General features: G+C 39.6%; 2 protein-coding genes across 5 annotated transcripts in view; both read left to right on the plus strand.

Moving 5' to 3' along the window:
• Nucleotides 1–1,307: 1,307 nt before the first annotated feature.
• DSCC1 (DNA replication and sister chromatid cohesion 1) lies at nucleotides 1,308–14,754 on the plus strand. The gene is made up of 9 exons (XM_068182229.1): nucleotides 1,308–1,540; nucleotides 3,165–3,333; nucleotides 5,706–5,840; nucleotides 8,728–8,818; nucleotides 9,765–9,903; nucleotides 11,367–11,419; nucleotides 12,508–12,662; nucleotides 13,228–13,376; nucleotides 14,163–14,754. Exons 1-9 carry the CDS (start codon nucleotides 1,329–1,331, stop codon nucleotides 14,269–14,271), a joined length of 1,212 nt encoding a protein of 403 aa, XP_068038330.1. The 5' UTR covers nucleotides 1,308–1,328; the 3' UTR covers nucleotides 14,272–14,754.
• Nucleotides 14,755–16,572: 1,818 nt separating this feature from the next.
• TAF2 (TATA-box binding protein associated factor 2) overlaps nucleotides 16,573–22,094 on the plus strand; it is a 60,661-nt gene continuing 55,139 nt past the window's right edge. The window contains exons 1-3 of one of the 4 annotated variants that reach the window (XM_068182258.1): nucleotides 16,573–16,973; nucleotides 18,800–18,854; nucleotides 19,625–19,785. In XM_068182258.1, the coding sequence (XP_068038359.1) occupies nucleotides 16,921–16,973; nucleotides 18,800–18,854; nucleotides 19,625–19,785 (269 nt within the window). In that variant the 5' untranslated portion in view covers nucleotides 16,573–16,920. The remainder of the gene's footprint in view (nucleotides 16,974–18,799; nucleotides 18,855–19,624; nucleotides 19,786–22,094) is intronic. The other 3 variants (XM_068182276.1, XM_068182249.1, XM_068182268.1) reach the window with 3 other exon arrangements.

Genomic DNA, 22,094 nt, shown 5'->3' on the forward strand with positions numbered 1-22,094 from the left:
TGAACCTCTGCATGGCTGTGCAAGTTGTTTCCTAAGGGATCACGTGCAGATGAGAACTTGCAAGTAGCTCCCCTTCGTCAGAACTGTCGACAGAAGGGCCTGGGGTGAGTGACACCAGTGCTTGGCAGCTGCCTCAGCAGTGCTTTCCCACCCACTGTCAGGCCCCGCTGGGGTGGCTTGGACACTCAATCTCCCTCTCTCCACACTTGCTGTCATGCTCTGGTGTCGAGGAAAAACTTTGAGAGTAACACAACAATGCTCCAGGCTTGGGACAGCGTGGCTGGAAAGCTGTCAGGTGGAAAAGAGGTACTGGTCAACAGTGACTGAACATGAACATTTGTGCCCAGGTAGTCAAGAAGGCCAATGGCATCCTGGCCTAGATCAGAAACTGTGGCCAGCAGAACCAGGGCAGGGATTGTTTCCCTGTACTCAGCACTGGTGAGGCCACACCTCAAATGCTGTGTCCAGTTCTGAGCCCCTCACTACAAGAAAGACATTGAGGAGCTGGAGTGTGTCCAGGGAAGGACAATGGAGCTGGGGAAAGGTCTGGAGAACAGCTCAGGTGAGGAGCAGCTGAAGGAGCTGGAGCTATTTAGCCTGAAAAAAAGGAGCTTCAGTCGAGACCTTATTGCTCACACCCTCTCCCTGAAAGGATGCTGTAGCCAGGCAGGAATTCTCCCAGATAAAAACTAACATGATGAGAGGAAGTGGGCTCAGGTTGCACCAGTAGAGGTTCAGATTAGATAGTGGGAAAAATGTCTTCATAGAAAAGGTGGTCAGGCACTGAACAGGCTTGCCCAGGGAAGTGGTGGAGCCACCATCCCTGCAGGTGTTTAAAAGACTTGTAGATGTGGCACTCAGGGACATGGTTTAGTGCTGGATAAAGAGTTAAGACTTTATGATCTTGGAAGACTTTTCAATCCTAGACACGTCTATGATTTTATGTTGCCTCAGAGCTGGGCAGTGACTTCCATATTAGGCCTGTTTTTGCAATGTTTTTGTAATTTTATTTAGTTTTGCGCATTTTGTATATTTTTATTGCATTTTTGGCATTACGAGAGATCTTACTGCGGCACAGCCTGGCTCCTGTGCAGCCAGATAAAAAACAAGAGGTTTGTCCCAGATAAGACCCGGTGGAGGAACAGAGGGAAGCGATTCCCCGCGATACCACCCCGAGCCGTTCCCGCCCGCCCCGCCATCCATCCCTCCCTCCGTCCGTCCGCCAACCGCGGAACCAACGCAGGCCGCGCGCGCCGGCGCCGCCCGCTCCCCGTTGGCGCGGCCCCGCCCGCGCGAGCCCCGCCTGCGCGGGCCGGGCGGGGCGGGCGATGGAGGCCGTGGCGCGGAGTTCGGAGCGGGCCGGGACCGCCATGCGGAGCCGCGCCGAGGTGGACGCCACGCTGCAGACGGCCAAGCTGAACCCGGCGGAGCTGCTGCCGGCCGTGCACTGCCTCAGCTTCGGCCCGCAGGCCGGCGGCGGCGAGTGCTGCCTGCTGCAGCTGGAGCCGGGGCTCTGCGCCGAGCTGGAGGCGGGGCGCAGGTACGGCGGGCGCGGGGGCGGGGCCGGGGCCGCGGCCGCGCGGTTCCGGGACGCGGGGCTTTGTCCGCGCTTCTGTTCTTCCGATGCCGGGTGCGCAACTGCGCCTTAAGTCCCTTAAAACTACTTACACTTATAAGAAGCGTGTTTGGTTTGTTTTTGTTGGGGCTTTTTTTTTTTTTTTTTTTTTTTTTTTTTTTTTTTTTTTGTGTGTGTGTTGGGTTTGTTTTTTTTTCTTTGGTTTTTAGGTTTTTTTTATGGAAAACTTCCTGCTGTGGAGACTTCTAAACAAAACTCAGGAGATGCTGGAATAGGTTCCCCAAAAAGTGCCTGCACCAAGCCTGCCACAGTTCAAGAAGCAATTGCACAGCACTCTCGGGCACATGCTGTGGTTCTTTGGGCAGTCCCGGGCCGGGCCGGGAGCGGGACTCAATGATCCTCGTGGGTCACGTCCAACTCGGGATATTCTGTGATTCTAGGATCAGAAATACAGGTTTAGAAAAGAGATAATGTCTCTAAAAGAATCCTGCTGACTTCGAGATTTTCCTATTAGAACTCTCGAGGCCTGATGGATGGCAGGGTGCCTACAAGATAGAGAAATGGGCAGGGAAGGATGTGCAGTGTAGCATGGGCATAGGATAGGATGGTTATGTGATGCCAAACTCTGAACCAAGACCAGGTTCTAGATAAGGTTTTGGTACTGTTTTAAATTTCTTCCTTTACTGCAATGCCAGTGATTTACAGAAAATCCTTAAAGTGATACAAAATGAGAAGTCCCTCTAAAGAAGGTCGTTCTCTGAGGTGTGTATTAGTAAGCCCATTCCTATTTAGTGCAATACTAAGGAAGTATTATCAGAGGCCTGAATCAAGTTGATCCCTTGGGGCACAGCTGAGCTTTGTTCATGCATGCAGGCTTTGGGAAACGAGGAGCAGTTTAAGTGAATTGAATCTGAGCACTCAGGTTAGTGTATGTAGCCTGGGAGGAATGAATGTTCCCCTGTCGTGGTCCTGCTTTGGTATTTTCACGTCCTCATGCAGAATCTTCACTTCATCAAGTATGTGAGCTGAAGAGGATGGTTTACATTGTCTCTTTGTTCAGAATTGTTCTAGAAGATTATTTTCTTTCCTTTTTGGAATTACTTGCAAGAAAATAGATATTAATTATCTGAAGGGCTCTGCACAATAAACACAATTTCTCTTTGCTTCCTTGTTTCACAGTGGGCCAGCTTCAGTTCTCATTAAAGAACAACTCTAGTTGTAATCTAATTTCTAAGGTTAGTGAACTACTTCACACATTAAGCATCACTTCATCAATGTTTTAGGGAGGTTGAGCGAATCGGTGTATGACTGTAGGCATTCAACGGTGTTCTGCATGAAAACTTGGAATGCTTGTCTTTTGAGTTTTCCCACACTAAAACAAGAGGGAATACATAGTCAATTAGATTAACTGACATTTGCATCTTTATATTTTGGTGAACTATGACTGCTGCTACCAAACAGAACTGCAGTTTGTAATTTCTTTACAAATGTATGAATGTGAAAAAATATTAGACGAGTTTAATAAGTATTCATCCTGAAACAGAGGTAAAAATACATCATTATTTCCATGCTGTTTTTTTTTTTCCAGCCTAGTAATCCGTGGTGAGAAGGATGAACATGCAGTGTTGTGCAGCAAAGATAAAACTTACGACATGAAAATAGCAGATACCTCAAATATGCTACTGTTTGTTCCTGGTTTCAAAACTCCAGAGGAGCTGAATGCAGATCAGGCATCTGGTAATATTATTCATTCACAGGTATGTCTTTCAGGGTTTTTGTTTGCTTCAATTCTCTGCTTTCTTATTCTCTGTAATGTCTTGTATTTTGTCCAAGTTGCATTTGTGAAACCCAGCTGGGATTCATTTGCCTAAACATAGACTTCTAATGCCATTTTAGATGCCCTGTGGTATTGCTTAGCCACTATTGCAGGCTGCCACTGGAGAAAGGACGAGTCTCCTGTAGGTTCTTTGTGTATTGACCAATTCCAGGAGGACATCTGTATAAATGTGCTTTTTATGTAGGGCCATGCTATGCCTTAGGGTGTACAAAATTGCTTTAGAGCCTTTCTTCAGGCAGCTGAACTTTCTCTGTAATGTATGATTATTACTGTTTCAAAGAAGTTAAAACTGTGGTTTATTTTCATTGCATAGTAATTACTTATGATAGGTATTAAAAACTTGGAAAGAAAATATAATTTCTCAGTGTTAGCAACTATTTTTAAAGTAAGCTATTCACAGGTTAATTTTTAGGAGTGCTTTCCCCAAAAGGGAGATTTTACCATCTGAATACAATTTTTTTAAATACAGAGATGTATTCAAAGGTGGCTCTTGCAATTAGTGTATCAAAACATTTGTCAAAGTGAATGATTTTGGAGTTCTCAGTTTAAGAATTCATTGTTATCTGCCCTCCTGAAGCATAGTTAATAAAATTCTTTTTAAAATAGCTAGGCAAATATTATTAGTTAATTATTTGCTGTAATGGACATAATGGCATCATTGAGGTATAATCGTACTTCAACGTCACTTCTTCCATGAGGTCTAATCAGCTAATGTAAAAAGTTAATTCAAGCTGAAGTAAAATAATGAGAAAGTAATATTCTTCCGTATACTTTTTTTTGGCTACATTTAATAATTTCGTTATTCCTGTGAAGTTACACATCATAGAAATGTGATTTGCTTAGGAACTGTTTAAAAAGTTTTGTTTCTAAGAGCTCTCAAAATGATATCAGAAATGTAAGATGGCTCATTAATGCTGCAAATTGTGAAACATAGCAAAAGATACTATGTGCACTCAGCATTTTGGGGCTTCACTGCACTTCTCTTGCAGTCTTGGTTCTGATCTTTGTATCACTTGCACGGCTGATACAGCCAAAGCATCTGCCATTTTATTCACCTCACACAGCTCATCTCAGGTTTTGAGCTTTGGAATATTAGAATTATTTATTTTCTCTTCTATGCAGAATATCTTCTTACTACCAAATGATCAGAAAACAACTTGGCAGGAAAAAAAGCCTAGCATTTAAGTAAATACTGATTGATGTGAAGGCAGTTTGTCAGGAAATTGATGTTTAGCTGAAATTTTTGCAAAGCCAGTTATGTGATAGATTAAAATTGAGAGATTTCTGTGTATTAGAATTTGTATACAATTTCTTATATATATAGGTGGTTTTGCTTGTAGTTGATTTAAATTGAATATTATTTTGAAGTTTTAGTTTAGTTGGGTTTTTTTTTTTTTGAGGACTTCTAAAATACCGCAAGTACTCCAGTAAAGCACTTAGGGTATTTTAAAGCACTGTCTACAGGCTTTTTCATGGAAGATGTTGTAACATGGGACTAGTGATTGGGTCAGGAGTCACTAAGCTGGAGCCTGTTCTGCCTCTGTGATTCTGTTCCTGTTTCTGTCAATTTGGTGAATAGTAGCAATGATGCTGAAGGGCCTCCAATAGTCTGGCCTCTTCAAAGAATCTTGCAGGAAGTCAAAGCTGTACTCTGTGAAACACCTGAGGATTACTCTGAAAGTGAAGCTTTGGTAAGTTGATGTTGAATCAAGAGCAGCCAAACTTCCTGTTGCACACTCTTCATTTGTGTGTTGACTCAGGGCAAGGAACAGAGATGTCTTGTCAGTTGTGTGCAAGTGTGGCTTTCTGTCCTTGTTAATGTCTGCTCTGCTTGAGCTTAGGACTGTGATGATTTATTAAAAAGCCCAAGAAGTAGATCTCAATCATGGGAAGAAGCGGGGAAGATAGACACAGGTTAATACAGGAGGGCTTTTATGACAGTAATACAATTTATTGTTAAGACAAAAAAGCTGTTTTGAGGGGAACTGTGCAGAAATATATCCCATGGTGATTTCCTATCATTTGTATGCAAAGTTGAGTTGTTACCTTTGTCTTATGCACTACAAACATATTTTTTATCAATCAACAGTGGATTTTTATTCTTCATTTTCTGTAGAATTTTTTTTATTGAAAACATTGCAATGATTGTTTTATCTCTAAAGTAATTACCCTATTAATAGTTCCTTGTTTTCAGTGAGTGGGTTAACACTGCTTGCTGATAATTTTTGGTAAGCAGCTTTGAATCCAGATGCTACATTAAAATGTTTAAAGAATTGCAGTTTTCTCTTGTAGATTGCTGGTTTCTCCAAGAACTATTGGGAATTAAGGAGATGTCGACCAAAACTGAAGAAACTGAGGAAGCTTTTAATGGAAGATCCATATGAAGGGCCTGATAGTCAGAAAGATCAGACTTCGACATTTTCAAAGGTAAATCAGCTGTGTAAATTGCTTTCTTGTAATTGGTAATGAGCAAATTAAAGTGAAGATACATCCTTAAGTAGAAAAATCCCTTTCCTCATATGATTCACAGTGCTTCTTTGAGTTAATTTTTTAACCCTTCTATTCTAAACAAGTTGATTGTTGTTAGCACTTCCAGTGAGTACAGGTAAGCAACCTTTTTATTAGTTAAAAGAGGAAAATGAAGGACATGGAAGGAGGCTGGGCATTTCCCTTTTCCTATGGGAAGTTTCTTGAAGAACAACCTTCAGAATTTTTTCTAAATTCCTTGAGAGTTACATGACTACTAAGGTATGCAGCCTTTTCTTCTTTGTGTCTGCCATGTATGAGGTCAGAGCACACCCATGTGCAAGTTGCTTGCCAGTCAGTAATTGATGATGACAAGGAGAAGAAGGGAGTTGAAGAGAGTAACAGGAATTATATAAGGCATGGAATGAGACACACTGAAAGAAGGGAAAATAAAAATGAAATCCTATCCTGCTGTCTTATGGTGTTTCCAGGAAATTCAGTTTGGGACCTAAAGAGTAATGAGGAGACCTGGACTGTGCAGCATATGATCTCAGCTAAAAAGGCTGATAAAATTCTGGGATTTTGTTAGTTTGGTTGGTTTTCCTTTTGACTTTAAAACCAAGAAGTAGTTGCTCCCAAGTATTTTATGCTGAGGCTTGATTGAAGCTGACACCACCAAACTATCTGCATGTGCTTGGATGTGCAAACACAGATGTTACATCTCTCTGGAGAGACATGATGCCTCTATTCTTGGATGATTAACAGGCTGATTTCTGATTAGTTACAGAATCTTGTCCCCAGAAATGCCTACCTATGCTGATCTAGGCATAGAGGGACATACAGCAAAATAAGGGATGGCAACGGTTAAAGGGCTTGAATTGTCTAAAAATAATAAGCATTTTCAAAGGCCAGCAACATGAAAAAGTCATATGAGATAATATTTATTCATAATATTGAGTATTATTAAGAAGATGTCATTGTCTCCCAAACGTTAATGACTGGTTTGAGGATTGATCACCATTTATTTTTGAAGGAGAATGCATTTCCTCAATGAGCTTACTGGATAACAACTAGATATATCAGATAAATATAGACAAGTCTTAACCTTGGCTCTGGTGGAACTCCTAAATGAATCTGGAAGCTCTCCAGGGGAAAAGTCTTTCCTATGGGACTAATTTTCACTGAAATCCCAAACAATGTGCAGTAATGATTTCCATTGTTTTGTTTGCTTACACTTAACATTTATGGTATGCTGGGAATTTATAGGCCACCTTTAATCTGTTTGAAAACAAATTAATTTTTGGTTGTTTACTGTAAGGTGAGTCTCATGATTTTCAGGACTGTATCATACACAGAGAACCCTAGCAAAAGAGCCATAAAGATCTATGGCAGTGTAGGGAACCTGTTGCATAGTGTTGTGATTTAGCAAACTAGAGGAAAGCTTATCAATGTATAGGCTAATACTAAATTTTCCAGTGAAATGACAGGGCATACTCAGATGATCATAGACATCTGATAAGAAAAAGGATAAGAAACAAATACATTATCTGGAAGTTGCTGGTGTGGACATGGTGCAAGTCAGCTCATTCCATTTTAAGTTTGCAAGGGCAATGCAGCTGAAAAAAGCATCAGAGCTGAGAGCGGTGACATCTTCAAAAAAGCTGTTGGGATTGCTGGGCTGGCCTCAAAGCAGAAACATATCCCAAGGACTTCTGTGCAAGGCATTTGAATGGCAGCAATAAACTTCAAACACATATACTGATTTAGGCATATTTTTGCTCTCAATTGCTAGCCGTGTTTTTTTTTTTTTAAGTACTGTATAATGGGCTCATCCCTCATTGACATGCTGATGGTAGCTTGGCCTAATGATATTTCAACATACTCTGATAGGAATAGCATAACAGGAAGTGGAGGCCTTCCGTATTTATTTACTAAATAGTTTTTTAACATGTGGATGTTCCAAACTTAGTGTTGGTATGTTCCATTTGTGTTCCTATAGTCTGATAGATCTCAATCCAGTACTTAATCCAATTTTTTTCTTTCCGATTTTTTCTTTTTCTTCTTTTTTTTTTCTTTCTGATAGGAAATATTCTTGAGCTATAATCAACAAAACTTTAATATTAGAGTTGATTAAAAAGGCTCTACTGTGAATAAAGGAATTGATGTCCTATTTCCTGTGCATTGAAGTCTGGTATTTCTTCCATTTACTTCACTCCTCATGATAACTTCTGATCCACTCACGTCTTCACCACAGTATCCCATAGCACCTTCCCATCTCACCACATAACTGTTCTGCAGGGAGGTGTTTGTGTTCTGGCTGGGTCTGTGCTGTGTGTGTGCCAACTGACACCAAAACACAACAAGTAACTGTTGAGGTCATGGTGGAGGAGGCTTTCCCTCAGTGAGGTATTAAGTGCAGGTTCCGACTTCTATTCAGCAATGATAAATGATTTTTGCTTTGCCTTTTCTTTGAATCTCACAGATTAAAATATATTATTTCAGAAAAGCCAGAACACATTCACTTTTTATTCTTGCTGGGATACATCACTTACAAGGTTTGCTTGTGCTAGTTTGACATTCTGGGAATACAGGTATATTACTTGGGCCTGGTACAAAGACTTTCCTGTAGTTAGACTGCCTTTTGTATTGAATAACCCTTTGAGAAAACGTTTTAAGTTACAAGAAAAGTTTCAGAGAGTGTGGCAAACCTTAGAAAATTCAGTCTGGGGGTAAAAACATCTATCTGAAATATTTCCTTCGTTATAGCTTATAATGCATTTAGCATGGTCACTGTAGCAAAGAAGGAGTAAGAATAACCTCTTTTATTTCCTTTTTTTCCTTGTTACAGTATACAACAGAAGATTTGTTAAGTCTGATTCAAGCAAGTGAAGAAGAAATACTCCACCAATTGCAGGTTATAGATGCCTGCAAAATCGAAGGTATTTGTATCTAAAGAATACTATTACCTATGAGGAAATAACCCTGGAAATATTTTCCCCAAAATATGTTTCCTTTTTCTAAGGCCTATTCCATATCCTCGTCTTTCAAGGTGCAAGTTATTTCAACGTTCTAAGACTTGTTTCCCTAGATCCGTGTCCTCTGCTACTATGAATCTGGTCAGAAGGATAAGGCTGAGCAGGCACTGCCAGTCTGCCTCTTTTCAGGATAACTCCTTCTTTGCTGCTACAAACACTGGCATCAGAGTATCCCACCCACAGCATGAATATTTTTTAGCTGGTCACCCTCTTCATGAATGAGTGGGTACTGCTTTCTGTAGTTCTAGAGGCAAAAATGCTGATTCTTAGGTAACCCCATCCTTTTCATAGTCCTTTCTTCCTCCCAGACTTGGTTTATCTCAGTGTCTTCCTACCACGTGAGGAAAGGCTTGAGCAAGTGCCTCACCTTGGGACAGGTCCTATTCATCCTTTACTTGGCCATGCCCAAACCCTCACTGGGACACAAGGTGATGGCAGTCCTAGAGTCATCTGGATTTCTGAATTTGTGTGAACTTCTCTGGACTCGAGCTGTTGCTTTGTAGGGCCAATGCAACCAGTCCTGTTCATGCAGTTCTGTTCCTGAACTGTTAGTTTTTCCACATCTGATTCATCTTGGAGTGATATTTTTAGTGTCTTTGTATCTGTGGCAGTTAAAGAATTACTAAAGAATTACAAACAATTGAGATAATTAAGTTTCATTCACCTTTACATTTGCTCTTATTATTTAGTTCATTTTCTCAGCTTTTAATCCTGAAAAAATCACAATGCTGCTGCATATTGTACAGGTGTGACCTGAATATGCAGACTCCAGTAAGGTATCTTAATGGCAATAGAATTAAGGTGTTAATGTTTTCCTTCTAACAGTGTTTTGTGGTGCTCTGTTTGGCAGGATATTGGAGAATTTTAGACTTTGACTATGAGATGAAACTCTTGAATCATGTGACTCAGCTAATAGATTCAGAGTCCTGGCCTTTGAGTAAGGTTCCTCTGTGTGCCTGCCTTGAAGAACTTGGATCTCTAGAACCCAGGTAAACAATTACTTTTAGTACTTAAAATTGCCAACATCCATTATTAACTATGAGTAATTACAGTACTTGTTAACTGTCTATTAGAATTACAGTTTTGCAAATCTAGATTCTAGTTCTCATTATGTAAATGATACATTTTCTTTGTTTCTAAAAATACTCAAGGGAATTTTTAGACAGGTTAGTAAACTGATTTTAGTGTTTATTGGTAGTATTTCCATTGATGCACAGTAGAAACATTACTGCTGAGTTGTAAATGATGGAAGTAGCATGTGCTTAAGTTGTAAATTGCTGAGCATCTTGGAATACCTGTTCTGAAGCTATAGCTAGCCAAAAATGTTTGGTTTACCTGTTGCATACTAGCTGAGAGGGGGTAAGTTTTCTGGTGTAATTCAGAATTACCATTCAGAGAAAGTCGTTCGTTTACACTATGTAGCATTTTCCATTTAACTGCCTTTTGGCTCAAAAAGATATCTGCAGTGAGGGTATAATTTTATGACAGAGCTTCAGAAAAGTGCCTCTTATTCAGTAAAGGATAATTAATTGTGAAATTTTTGACTTGCATCATAGGATCATTCAGACCTGTAAAAAACATTAGGATCATTGAGTCCAACCATAACCCCACCACTGCCAAGTCCAGTACTGAACCATGTCCCTGAGTGCCACATCTACACATCTTTTAAACATCTCCAGGGATGGTTTCTCCAGCAGTTCCTTGGGCAGCCTGTTCCAGTACTTTACAATGCTTTCCATGAAGAAATTTTTCTTATATCCAATCTAAATACGTCAGGCCATTTCCTCTGATCCTGTCACTTGTTGCCTGGGAGAAGAGTACTGACCCCCACATGGCTATACTCTCCTTTCAGGGAGTTGTAGAGAGGGTTAAGGTCTCCCCTGGGCCTTCCTTTCTCCAGGCTAAACTCCCTCAGCTGTTCCTTATCAGACTTGTGCTCCAGACCCTTCCCCAGCTCTGTTGCCCTTCATTTGCCATGCTCCAGACTCTCAATGTCCTCCTTGTAGTGAGGGGCCCAGAACTGGACACGGGACTTGAGGTGCAGCCTCACCAGTGCTGAATACAGGGGGAAAATCCCTGCCCTGGTCCTGCTGGCCACACTGTTGCTGATACAATTCTTTCTCAGTGGAAAAAAAGTGATGCTGCAAGAATCTATTCCTTATTTCCCCTTACACATTTTAGTCTTTGCTAGTTATAACTAGAAAGTGGAAGAGACCATTGGGGTTGACAGGCTAAATCAGGTCCCTTGTGTTATTTGTCCCCTTGTGTTCTCCCTTTTATTTTTTTACCGATTTCTTCATTTCACCCACAAAAATGTGTTTCATAATCTATCCTCCTCAGTTAATTCTTTTTCTCCATATCTGTTTCTTAATTTTCTTGGTAACTCTTTCAGTAGTGTCCTAGTAAACAGTATTAGAGCTTGAGGTCTGATTTTTTTTTTTTTTTTTTCCAGAGAGATGATAGAACACATTCTTTTAAGCTATGGCAAGAAATATGTTGATGATGGTAAGTTTGGGAAAGCTTACATGGTTTAACTTTGCATAGAATAAATAGTTATTAATGAGGAAATGTAGGTTTTGTGAAGAATGGCCCAAACAAATTTACTTTGCTACAGTGCCTGTATAAGGAGGGAGCAAACTGGGTTAAAAATCAGCACAATTGTTCACAGGAAAAAAAGGCTTAAACTGTACAAGACAATTGTGAACAGAGGTACTGGAAGTGATTTATTAGATGTCTACAAGCCATGACTAAAGAGAGCTCGCTAGTAAAATTTAGATGACATCTCTCTTTAGACACCATAGAAGATCTCAGATATTTAAGCAATTAATTGTGCTATTATGAGTAGTCAATGGCTTTAATTCAGCTTGCCTGAAGTAGGTATCTGCCTGTGATCTCTTGAACTGCCCCACAAGATCCACTGGTTGTAGTGATTAGATTTCCATTGTCCATCTCACACACAGATACAATACTGCACTGCCTTTGTTCGGTCTGAATTCTTCCCCCTAGTGGCTTTCATCTCACCTTTGGCTGAAGTAAGAGTTGCACTCAACCTTAAAGGACATAGAAAAGTAATTGGAGTGACAACAGACTCTTGTCCTAATATGTTTAGGCAGTTTGCACAAGGAACAAGTTTGAATTACAGACAGGTGGCTGAAACAATAGAAGGACATGTTTATACCTGATTTGGTTCAGAGAATTTTAGCCAAGTCAATGTGTGAGAAAATGAAATCTCATCCCTTCATAATCTCATAAGGGTGATTAAAGAAGTGGAAGTTTTATTTTCTATTCAGAAATAGGAATGAGAGCTGTAGGAGAAATAGTACATTGTGAAAGGGGAAAACATGGAGGGAAAACACATCTATTGATATGAATTCATACTGTAGTTGGGACAGTGCTGCTGTATTCTGCATAATTTATTCTTGAGAATAAGAAGATAGCATAATTTATCCAAATTAAGACCAAATCACTTCTCAAGGAAAAGAAAAAAGAGGATACTTGGTGTATAGAAGACTATAGAACAGAATGGAAATAAAAGGCTGCTATTTTATCAAAAGGCAAGAATCAAAGATAACCTCGTTTTTGCTTCTCAGCAGGGGAGGTTTTCTTCGAAATGCATGAAGATAAAATATGCAGAGCTATAGCACAAATGCTTTTGCAAAATGCAGTTAAATTCAATCTATCAGAGTTTGAAGAAGTCTGGCAACAGAGTGTCCCTGAGGGGATGACAACAAGGCTTGATCAACTTCAGGTAAACACATATAGAAGTATAGATTCTTTTGTGAGTAGGCTGTAACTGACTTGTGTCATATATAGATTTTATCCATTATTGGGTATTGTGTTGTTTCTTTCAGCTTTTGAGTTCAAGCATGCTTTATGATGTCTTCTATGAGCATCAGTAGTCTGGAATCATGATAATTCATGTCTCTGTAACTCAGGACATTCCACTGTTTGAAGAAAGGTTGCAGCTCTAATTTACTACTTGTAAATGTGACTGGAACAGAAGTTGAAGCTGTTGTTGAACAGATGGTAGTGACAGCCAGTAGAATAGCAAACACTACTGGAATCCTTTTGCTCAAAGAAGGCAGAGAGATGTTGGAACCCAATGGATTCTCCCTTCCTTCTTGTCATAAAGGAAATTATAAATACTGCCTGTAAAACAGTGCCTTTATGATACTTCTTATTTTGCCTCTGGTAGTGCAGTTCTGGAAGGCTTTGGATCTTCAAAGAGCAACTTGCATGGAATACAGTCAGAAAGGAGGATGTTTAATTGTTTTGTCAGTACTTAACATTTCCTTTCTGATGTTGTTCTACAGGGCTTGGCTCTTGTGGATAAAAGTTCAAGACCAGAGACCATCTTTCTGATGAAAGTGGAAGACTTACCTGAAGACAATCAGGAAAGATTCAACAGCTTGTTTGGCATACGGGAAAAGTGGACAGAAGTGGATATTACCCCTTATATACAGTAAGGATGTATTTATTTTTATTAAAACACAATTAGTATTATAGTCTTCCCTTTTTGCATAGCTGGCTTCTGATGAGCTATCACTGCCTCAGTGATACTAATATACTTTGCATTTTAAATTAAATGGATTCTATATGAATAGAATACCCACCTCTGGGATTTGTAACTCTCTTTTTTGGATTTAAATGTGTGTAAAAAGCTGATCCTACTGGGTTTAAATGGGTGATAACTCTCATTTGATTAAGGCAGACAATTCAAAGGCTAAACTTCCTGACCTTTACAATGAGTCTCTATATTTACAACACTAGAACTATAAAGCAATAGCACTTCCTGTACTGCATCCTTTGTTCCTTTGGTGATTAAGACTTATAGTACTGCACTATCTGGAATGTCCAGCTGTGATAAAAGTGAGCAGATGTTGATGCTAACCCAGAAATAACTGCATCAATCCTTTATGAGTGGCTCTAAATTTACTGTAATATAACTGAATAGTTTGGAGCTAGCTGTTTCGCTAGATTGAAAACTCTGTTAGAAAACAGTAATAATAAAACTCCACCCAAAACCCAAAATTCTTTTTTCTGAAGAAAGTCGTGTAGTTTTGCCTAGTGCATAAATGTCAGTGTAAGTTCTAAATTTCAGGTAATTTAAAGCATTACACGACAGTTACAGTAGTTCTGGTTTTTTTTCCCAACATCCTAATCCAGTTTATTGCTGTAGTTTCAAATATTTAACAGATTCAATCAGTATCTCTTAATGCCAATGTCATGTGCTTTATTTCCTCTTTAGAGACTTGTGTGCAGAGAAGCAGACCGTTGGTGCTCTTCTGACAAAATATGCTCGATCCTCAATGCTGAATGGTGTTAAAGTTTATAATTCTAGAAGACCCATCTCATAACAAGTATTGTTTGAAGAACTGAGGATACTGAATGTAGTAACAGTGAATGTTACTTGCTGCTGCCTTCTGGGGAAAAGAATTGCCAACCATCATTATACAGTGTATATGAGTTTAAACTGCTAGGCTACTTGAACATGTTGTGTTTTCTGCTCAGCTAAGGAGACTGTGAGGACACTTGTGGCCTCTAAGGAATGAAATTCAGCTCACCTTCCTTTGCCAGCCTTCTTTGCCAACCTTCCTTTGTCTAACTTCTACTTCTTGAATACACGTAATCTGTTTATCTGTAAATCTGAAATGAAAATGCAAAACCTCCTTGATAATAATTCAGTCAATTGAATTGCATAGCAAAATGGAAAATTTAGTCTTCTGCCCATTAGTGGCCATTCTTTTGATGCAGTGTTCACATTTTGAATAGCACAGAGCTCATCAAGCTCATGAACAAATCATTTCCCACTGAGACTACACCAGTCTTGATTTTGAAAAGTGGTTCTTTTTGAGGTCATGTCTATGAACACCATCAGCACAAGCACCCGACACTTTACAATACTTGGCAGAATGGCCTTATATATATATTACCAAAAAATTTGCAGTGAAGTGTGAATATAACAGAGAGTAGTTGGACATTGTCTTACAAATATCCTATAAACTGTCATTAAAATGTAGCTGAAGTAAAACTAATGCTTTACAGAAGACTACTTGTGCTTTTTAAAGGGCCTACAAAACTTTGTAGTACAATTATTTTTTTAAAACTTTGTTATGGCAGATAACAGCACATAAAAATTGTGCCTTGAAACCTTCCAGTTTCGTAATGATAATATTGCTCTGTGTAGAGAAATGAAACAGGATGTTTTTCTGATACTGCCATGAAGTGGAGTGCGTGAAATGGTAATTTTGTAATCATTTAAAAGGATTTTTGGCATGTCAGTAAACCAGAGTTTAATATTAGATAGTTTTCAGATTTATGTTTTAAACTTAACAGTTGTTGGTTATTTGATAGAAAAAGTATTTTTTCCATCAGACTCAGATGTGAGGTAGGAAATACCTTGGAGCTGCCAGCATTCCAGCTGTAGAGTGAGTGGGGGGAGTAGAGAAACTCCTCCTAAATCAAATGTAACTCTTAAGATGCACACTGTGTGCGTACTTAGAACTATTATTAGATAAAAAGCTGAATAAAAGCTACTTCCTTAGCTGTGTTTATTGTTGCCCAGTGCTGCAAGGTCAGTGCCCTGTGCTGCACTCTGCTGCTGCGGGGGTGTGGTGTTTGACCAGCTCTGTGGAGACTAGAATGGCTCTCTGCTGGGAAGGACTGCCTTGTTTGCTGTCTGGTTCCAACAGCCCCGGTCCCCCAATAGCACCAGAAGGTTCACTCCCAGAGATCAGTGGTTATAGGAATGGAAAAGCCTTGGAAATTCCTTCCATTGCAGCACACAAGGCCCCTCAGTTGAAATACACAACACGGTACTTTTATATTTGTGCTCCAAGTTTGTATTTACATAGGTGTTCCTTTGTAAAACAAGTAAGAAATTAAGTCTTTCATTAATAGAGCTTTGTTACAGCGATGAAAAGAGTTTATTTGAATTAATTTTGTGTGTGTTACCATTCCATCTGTGCAGTGCTCCTGATTGGTTTTGTTACACATTCAAAATGCAGTGACCGTTCAAACTCCCGTCGGTTTCTTCGATGCAAGCATTTATTTTAACCTAAAACAGATGAATCTGAAGTTACTTGTAAGAGTCTTGGTTATGAAGGAACTTCACCTCGTGTCCTCCGGCTCCACCAGTGGCGCATCCGAGGGGAGGCAGGCGGGCCTGGCTCAGAGCCGCGCTCCCGGCGGTGCCGCCTCCGCCGCCCCTTCCCGCCTTCCCGGGCCCGCGCCTGCGCGAGCCGCGGCGCCTGCGCACGGGGACACGGCGCGGCCCCTCGGCTTTTGGCTTATTCGGAGCGTTCTGTTCGTCTTCCTTTTATTTTTTTTTTTTTTTCCCTTAGTTTCTTCGGCCGCCGCCGCCGAGCTGCCCTTCTGTACGAAGCAAAACTCCAACAGCCGTTCCCGCTGAAGTGATAGCGCTCAGTCCGTCGGGCCGTGACCTCTCACCCGCGGGGTCGGAGGTGACCGCCAAGATGGCGGCGGCGGCGCAGGGGCCGCGGCGGGCGCGCTGCTGAGGGAGACCCGCGGGGCCGACCCTGCCCCGGGCCCGGCCACCGCCCGGCCCGCTCGACCCTCCGCGCCTTTCCCGGCCCTCGGCGGACGGCGCTGCCCCAGCCGGCGCTCCCAGGAGCGCAGACCCCGGTGCCTGCCCGGCCCTCCTGATTCCGGCCCTCCTGATTCCGTCGCTCCCGCCGCCACTGCCCGCTGAGCCGGTTGTTTTCCGTAGTTCCCGTGGAGAGGAAGCGCCCTGGACTGGTTCCGTAACCCCAGCAGGCAGAGGGGCTGAGAGTGCACCCCCAGAAGGTTTTGTACAAACACTGCTTGTTGGTGCTGCTGTAGCGATGGAGCTGAAGATTCCTGACTGCTGGGGGTCACACATCCGCTGAGGACATGAGTTATCAAATACGGCGTGACACGGGGGGAAATCGAGGGACCCCTTGAGCGAGGATGATGTCGATGCCCGTCTGACGGTCAGCAGTGTGTGTTTAGTGCTGCGGTTCAGGATGAATAGGAAGAAAGGAGACAAAGGATTTGAAAGCCCAAGACCCTATAAATTATAAGTATCCATTTTTTTTAATTGCTATACTTGAAACCAGTGCACACTGAGTCAGGCCACAGGCTGATTTAAGAAGGTTGGAGCTGTTGCTTGTGGTGTAGCTTGCATTCAGAAAACGTGTGTTGCAGTTGTAGGTTTGAATGTGTAAATGGACTTACTCATGGACAGTAAGTCTGTCAACCATGCAGTCTCACGAAGATATTTACATTACGCTCTTCAAACTTTGGACATTTGTTCACATAGTGTCAGTACTAAAGACCATACTACGATGTTCCATATGTACTGCTGTGTCAAAAAGCCCTTTTGACTTATGGGCCTTTTTATTTACAAAAAAATGCTTGCTTTGCAGCAAGCCACTTTGTTAAGCAAATTATCGTTTTCACACATTCACTATTTGGGTTGTAACCAAGCTACAAAGCAGTTGGTGGTATATTTCAGTGCATTTTAATGGATTTCTCATTATACCTCTTTTATTCCTTTATAAATCTGTTTCATTAAGTGTATACAAGAAGACTGATTCTGCCTATAAATACATTTGTGTAAGTAACATATGAAACCATTTTTAGATGTAGTTCTCTTGTAAGAATTTTTATCAAACTATCTCACCTGAAGCAGTGTCACTTCGTAATGCACAGGATATGTGCAGATAAAGTGCGGTATGCTAGAGAAGTTGAATTATTTTGAAGTTTTGTCTTGAGTCATGAAATGCACCGCTGTAAAGATGACACCTACTACAGGAAATTACATAGAAATAACTTACAGGATTTTTTAAAAGTTGGAATTATTTTATCTCCTACCTTTGAAATCAGTTTTATTTACCAGGAGTTCTAATACATCACTCAAAATTTAAGCAAATGCATTTGACTAGTATAAATACCTATCTGGATTAATGGATTAGCATTATTTTAAATTACAAATTATTATGGCATGCTAATTGTGAAACACATACTGTATCTTTTAATGTGTAATACCTGCTTATATAAATTATGTACGAGTGTCAGCTCTCCAGGTAAACTTTCCAGAGGTCTCTGATTGCAAGTGTTATGGCTCATACCATTACTGATACTGCTCATCACTACAGTGTTAGACCTGGACACTGCCATTTGTAATTCTTTATTTTTACATATAAATTAGTGTTGTTCAAAAATTATGTTATCTTCCGGTATTATCAGTAATGTTCATCGTGGCATGATACTGTGTTTGATTTTTTGGGGGACTTTCCTGACATTGTGGGTAACTTCTATTCATTATTTGGTTTAGACCACATAAAAGATTGAGACAGTCATTTGTTGTAGATGTCGGCAAACCCAATGGGAAGAATGATGATGTCTGACTTATTTCAGAAGGCTGAATGATTTCTTTATTATAATTATGTTATGATACATTAATATACTATATAAAAGAGGATACTAAAAACTACATGCTACTCTCTCTAACTCTCTTAACTCACTCCCAACTCGTGACCCTGTTCTCCAGAGTCCAGACACAGGTGGATCTCATTGGCCATCAGGCCCAAACAATCCACCGTGATCCAAGCAGGCATTCGCTCTAGGTAAACAATTCTCCAAACACATTCCACAAGAGAAAAACAAGGAGCAGAAATAGAAATTGTTTTCTCTTTCACTTCTCTCTGTGCACCTTTATAAAAATCCTGAGAGAGAAATGTGCTTGCCACAATCATTAATGATGTTTATAGAACTATATTCTATTTGCAGTACTTATGTGCATATATCCTGTGTGGCTCTCTGTTAAACTGGGTTAAAGTATTATTTTAAATGCTGGCATTTAAGCAAAACCTTACTTTTTTTTTTTTTTTCTTTCAGCACAACTCATCAGGTAGTTTGTATCAACAACATAAATTTTCAGAGAAAGTCTGTTGTAGTAAGTATTTCCTAATAAAGTGTGAAGTAGAAATTAAGTGGGTTTTCTTCATGCTGTTAGAGGAAAAAACTGCACTGACAAGCTAATTATGCTGTTCAGCTACTTCGTAGGTTATACTTTCTAATCTGATGCTTCTCATAAGTCTGTCATTGCTTAAGATAAAATTCCTTCTAATTGTGAGCACTTCTAGAAAAAGATTTCTAAATGAAGGCTGCTGCATTGCAAATATTACAGAGCAATTTGCAGTTCAAAATTCATGCTCACACAGTGTTAGCTGATGTTACGAGTAGGCTTACAGAGTTTTCTATCTTGTATGTGAGTTCACTTGGGCTTTGAAGAGACTTTCATCATTTCAGGCCTAAAGTCTTCAAGTGTCTTTGTCAATTTACTTATCTGTTTAGAAGGATTCTGCTTAGGTTTTAAGAATTCTCGTCTCAAGTTCAAGTACCAAAACATACAACATAGTGATGCTATTAACTTGAAATCTAGTCAATAGAGGCACATTTTCTCCAGTAAAACAGGTGTTATTGTCAGTCACATTGAATTTTTTGTTTTTTCTGTTTCATTTACAGCTGCAAAAATTTACCTTTTAAATGGCATGAAAGAAAATGTCGAAAATCTAAAGGGCAAATAATTTTCCTTTTTAAATTTGAAAATACCATCTTTATGCCAGTGATTTTTTAAAATTGTATTAGTAATAATTCTTTATATCTCTCTAGTTTTTAAGCAGTTAAAGATTTTACAGAAGATTTTGATTTGTGTTTTCATAGGGTTATGTGGAACTCACAATATTTCCCACAGTTGCAAACCTGAACAGAATCAAGCTGAACAGTAAACAGTGCCGGATTTACAGAGTGAGAGTCAATGATTTAGAAGCAGCTTTCATCTATAATGATCCAACACTGGAGGTCTGTCACCATGAGTCAAAGCAGTAAGTGGTGTGTTTAAGATTCTGCAGATGTAGTGTTTTCTGTTGCTCTTAAGTATAACCTATTCTCTTTTACTGTCAAGTTTTACCTGGTAATTTCCTAATAGTAACTTTTGGTCTGGTCTAATTTTAGGGAAGTATTTTGGCAATAATTTTGAGTCTTACAGTAATCTTCTTTAGAATTTCTCGTGCTAATATATCTTTGTAGTCTTTTGTGAAAGTATCAAAAAAATTTCTATAAAGTACTTCATGGGGAAAAAAGGCCTTGGATTTGTTTTGTGTGCTTGAGACAGACACTGTGTATTCCTTTATTTATCAGTTATGCAAGAGCATCAATAATTCAGTTTGCAAATACGGTGTTCATTTATATAGGACACTGAATTTATTATCAGAGTTATGAAATTTTCTTTGAGTCTTGATACTGAATCACTTGAGTACATTAATTCTGTAATTCTGTTTGCTTTGTGACTTAATGTTTTTGTTATTGCTGCTATTGCTCATTATGTCAAAAATTCAGAATCCTTATTGAAGGGATTCTAGATTGTTGTGAAGAGCTAGAAAATAAAACTTTTGGCCTTTCCTAAGGAATCAAACTTGCATTATTTATTGTTGTAGATAACAGTGTAAGTCCTAGAACCTGAACTCACTTCAAAATTTGAAAGGAAAATTTTAAAATTTCTTCAGAATCTCATAATGAAGAGTATGCTTTAAATCATGTGGCATCCTGCATGTTCTAGGGAACTGATATGGGAAGGGGCTTTAGCAAAAATCTTTTAGCCATTTCATTTTTGGTAAGAGCATGATGGGCAAATGTTTTCCCTAGGTATTCTCTTTTGATTTGCTGGAATATTTATATTCTCACAACTTCTTTTGGCTGGCTTGGTTGAATTTACAATTTGCTGAATTGTTAAAAAACTTCTAGTGAAAGTGTTTTTTAACAGCAGCTGATAAAAAATCACAGAGTCCTTTATTTAGGCTGTAAAAGACTGGCTGAAATAATCTAGTCCAATTCCCCTCACATGGGGTCAGGTAGAGTAGGTTGCACAGGGCTGTGTCCCTTTGGGTTTTGAGTATCTTCAGGGATGGAATCTCTGCAGTCTCTCTAGGCAACCTTCTCCAGTGCTGATGACCCTCACAGTAAAAAGCATTTTCTTGTATTCTGATGGAATTTCATGTATTTTAACTTGCATCCACTGACAGGAGCAGACACAGTCGGCACAAACTGAAACATAGGAGGTTCCCTCTGAACATCAAGAAACAGTTTTTACTGTGAAGGTAACTGAACACTGGAACAATTTACTGAGACTGTTGAGTCTCTATCCTTGGAAATATTTGAGTCATTTGGACAGGCTCCTGAGCAAGTGGTTGTAGGTGACCTGTTGGAGTTGAGGGGTTGGGCCAGAAGACCTTCAGAAATTGCTTCCAACCTCAGCTATTCTGTGATTCTGCAATAACTGGAATCCTGTGTAACTCCTGGAAAGAGTGAGAAAGGAGCAGCATTTCAAATGATCAGAGTGAGGAATCCCATTATGTTAAAAAAGCAATTAGGAGAGGGAATTCGATCATTCTGTGGAGAAGGTGAGGGTTTTTTTGTTCAAACTATTCAAATTTAATGGAAAATCTCTGTATTTCATAACTCCTATGTTATTCATAGTTATGAAAGACAGAGGTCACTAAATATTCATAACAAGAAACTAGTATGCCTCTTTCTGTATCTCAGAAGTTAAAGGCAACATTAGTTATAAAATGTTAGATGAAGTTAGATGTATTTTTCCATTGAAATACCTGGTCACAGCTGGGTAGTTAAATACAGCATCTCTGCTCTTTAGGCAGGATTGCAAGCAGAAATCCTAGAAATCTAAAAACTCTAGAAAATAGTACCTCAAAAAAACCATCAGTGTGTTTTCTCTGCCCTTCTTTACAAAGAACTGCTTCTAGAAACAGTGGTTTGTACTAGTCTTTGTATCTAATCACCTGGTCATCTCTTCCAAGTTCTCATTTGTTATGGCAAGCGTAGTGATGATGTCCTTTGTACCCTTGCAGCTGAACTAGCTGCAGGAATTATTTTGTGACACAGGTTAGACGTGATGGTTTGTTTCTGATCTTACAGGGATCATTACCTTTTGCCCAGTTTTCTTAAGTAGTCTGTTGAACTAGTAAATGGGGAATTAGGATGGTTCTTGGCAACCTCTTAATTTTAAATATTTTGTTTTTAATCTTTAGTTTTCCTTGTGGTGTGTAAGAAGTATAAGCTCAGGTTATAAAATTGTATAAACAAACATTTTCTATTGTTTTGATAATGCTTTTAGTTT

The sequence above is a fragment of the Anomalospiza imberbis genome, chromosome 1 (genome assembly GCF_031753505.1).
Source record: "Anomalospiza imberbis isolate Cuckoo-Finch-1a 21T00152 chromosome 1, ASM3175350v1, whole genome shotgun sequence".
Lineage (NCBI taxonomy): Eukaryota > Metazoa > Chordata > Aves > Passeriformes > Viduidae > Anomalospiza > Anomalospiza imberbis.

What these genes read in the sequence shown, in the direction of transcription:
- DSCC1 (XM_068182229.1), top strand. Translation starts at nt 1,329, where the DNA reads ATGGAGGCCGTGGCGCGGAGTTCGGAGCGGGCCGGGACCGCCATGCGG. An exon ending in GAGCTGGAGGCGGGGCGCAG is followed by an intron (nt 1,541 to 3,164) that starts GTACGGCGGGCG and finishes TTTTTTTTCCAG; the next exon opens with CCTAGTAATCCGTGGTGAGA. An exon ending in AGACTTCGACATTTTCAAAG is followed by an intron (nt 5,841 to 8,727) that starts GTAAATCAGCTG and finishes TCCTTGTTACAG; the next exon opens with TATACAACAGAAGATTTGTT.